This window comes from Lathyrus oleraceus, chromosome 3 (assembly GCF_024323335.1).
Source record: "Lathyrus oleraceus cultivar Zhongwan6 chromosome 3, CAAS_Psat_ZW6_1.0, whole genome shotgun sequence".
Lineage (NCBI taxonomy): Eukaryota > Viridiplantae > Streptophyta > Magnoliopsida > Fabales > Fabaceae > Lathyrus > Lathyrus oleraceus.
Genome location: NC_066581.1, coordinates 73,823,366 through 73,824,715, shown reverse-complemented (window position 1 = coordinate 73,824,715; position 1,350 = coordinate 73,823,366). Strand labels below are relative to the sequence as shown.

The window sequence follows — 1,350 nt, the reverse complement described above, 5'->3', positions numbered from 1 at the left end:
TGACAATTAACCCTATACATGCATATTTAAATATTATTTTTTTCATGTTTTTTATAAATATAATAATCAATAATTTTTTAACTCACAAAATAAACATTTTCCATACATAAATAAAAAAAACTACATAAACGTGGGATCAAAATCCCATCACTAAAATTAGAAAAAGGATGAAAGGTAGAAAATGAATAACCTCCCTAAAATGAAGTGTTGAATAACCTCCCTAAAATCATGCGTTGAATAACAAACAAATTCCAATTTTAGCAAAAACAAATTCATGGACACAATGCACTTCTCTCCTATTATAAAACCATGAAACCATCCTCTACAAAATCATCGTGGTTGAATACAACAATCTAAGATAACCAATAACTGAGAAGATCAAAAAGAATAAGAAAAAAAGCAAAAAAGAAAATAAAAAATGGCAAAAATCTTCTCAGTTTTGGTTATCTGCATCATTGTATTTGCTCACCAGACAGCCGCAGAGATACTCACAGGCAATGCCTTAATCCAAAGTGTATGCAATCTATCAGGAAGTGACAAAGATCTCTGTGTCGAAGTTCTTTCTTCCGACCCATCAAAGCCACTAAACGCCGATCTTACAGACTTAGCCATTGTAGCCCTAAAAGTTGCTGCAAAAAACGCTTCTGGAATTCTAACCGACGTGAAGATGTTGATCGACGACGCTGATTTAAACCCTGAAATTCAACAAGGTTTGGCTGATTGTAAGGAAACAATACTTGATGCTGAATCTCAGCTTGAAGATACCATTGCTGCATTGTTGATTGAAGCTGATGTTGATGCTCAAACATGGTTGAAGGCTGCTCTGGCTGCTATTACAACCTGCGATGATTCTATTCCTGGCAGCGATGATGTTTTGTCTGTCAAGAGTAAGAATTTCCGCAAATTATGCAACATTGTTGTTATTATTACCAAGACTATGCCTCCACGCATCCTTTAAATATAAGTTATGTTTTAAGTGATCTTCACTATGTAATAAATGGATCAATGCTTTTGTTAATTTTTCATATCTTTTTCTGATATGTTAAATGAATCTTTTGTGATTCTATAGTATGAAAAGTATTGTTCATTTTTCTTTTTCTTTTTCTTTTGGTGTGTATTTTGTCATGTGGAAAGGAAGAAACTTAGAAAATAAAGTTTTGATTCATATGCGAAAATTTCTTTTTTTTCCTCTAAATATATAATAATATACTTGTGTTTAAAGCTTCAAAAGCAAGCTGATAATATCAATCAAATAAATGAACAATGTGAGAGATTGTCAATAAAGTAAAATGGCCCACGCGTCAATTGAAAGAAAATTATTTTCACTTTATAACTAAATAATTGTTAAAA

The 1,350-nt window shown here is 31.6% G+C and overlaps 1 protein-coding gene across 1 annotated transcript; it reads left to right on the top strand.

Annotated features, from left to right (window-relative positions):
• Positions 1-312: 312 nt before the first annotated feature.
• LOC127132655 (uncharacterized) lies at positions 313-1,093 on the top strand. The gene has a single exon (XM_051061614.1). It carries the CDS (start codon positions 419-421, stop codon positions 956-958), a length of 540 nt encoding a protein of 179 aa, XP_050917571.1. The 5' UTR covers positions 313-418; the 3' UTR covers positions 959-1,093.
• Positions 1,094-1,350: the final 257 nt, after the last annotated feature.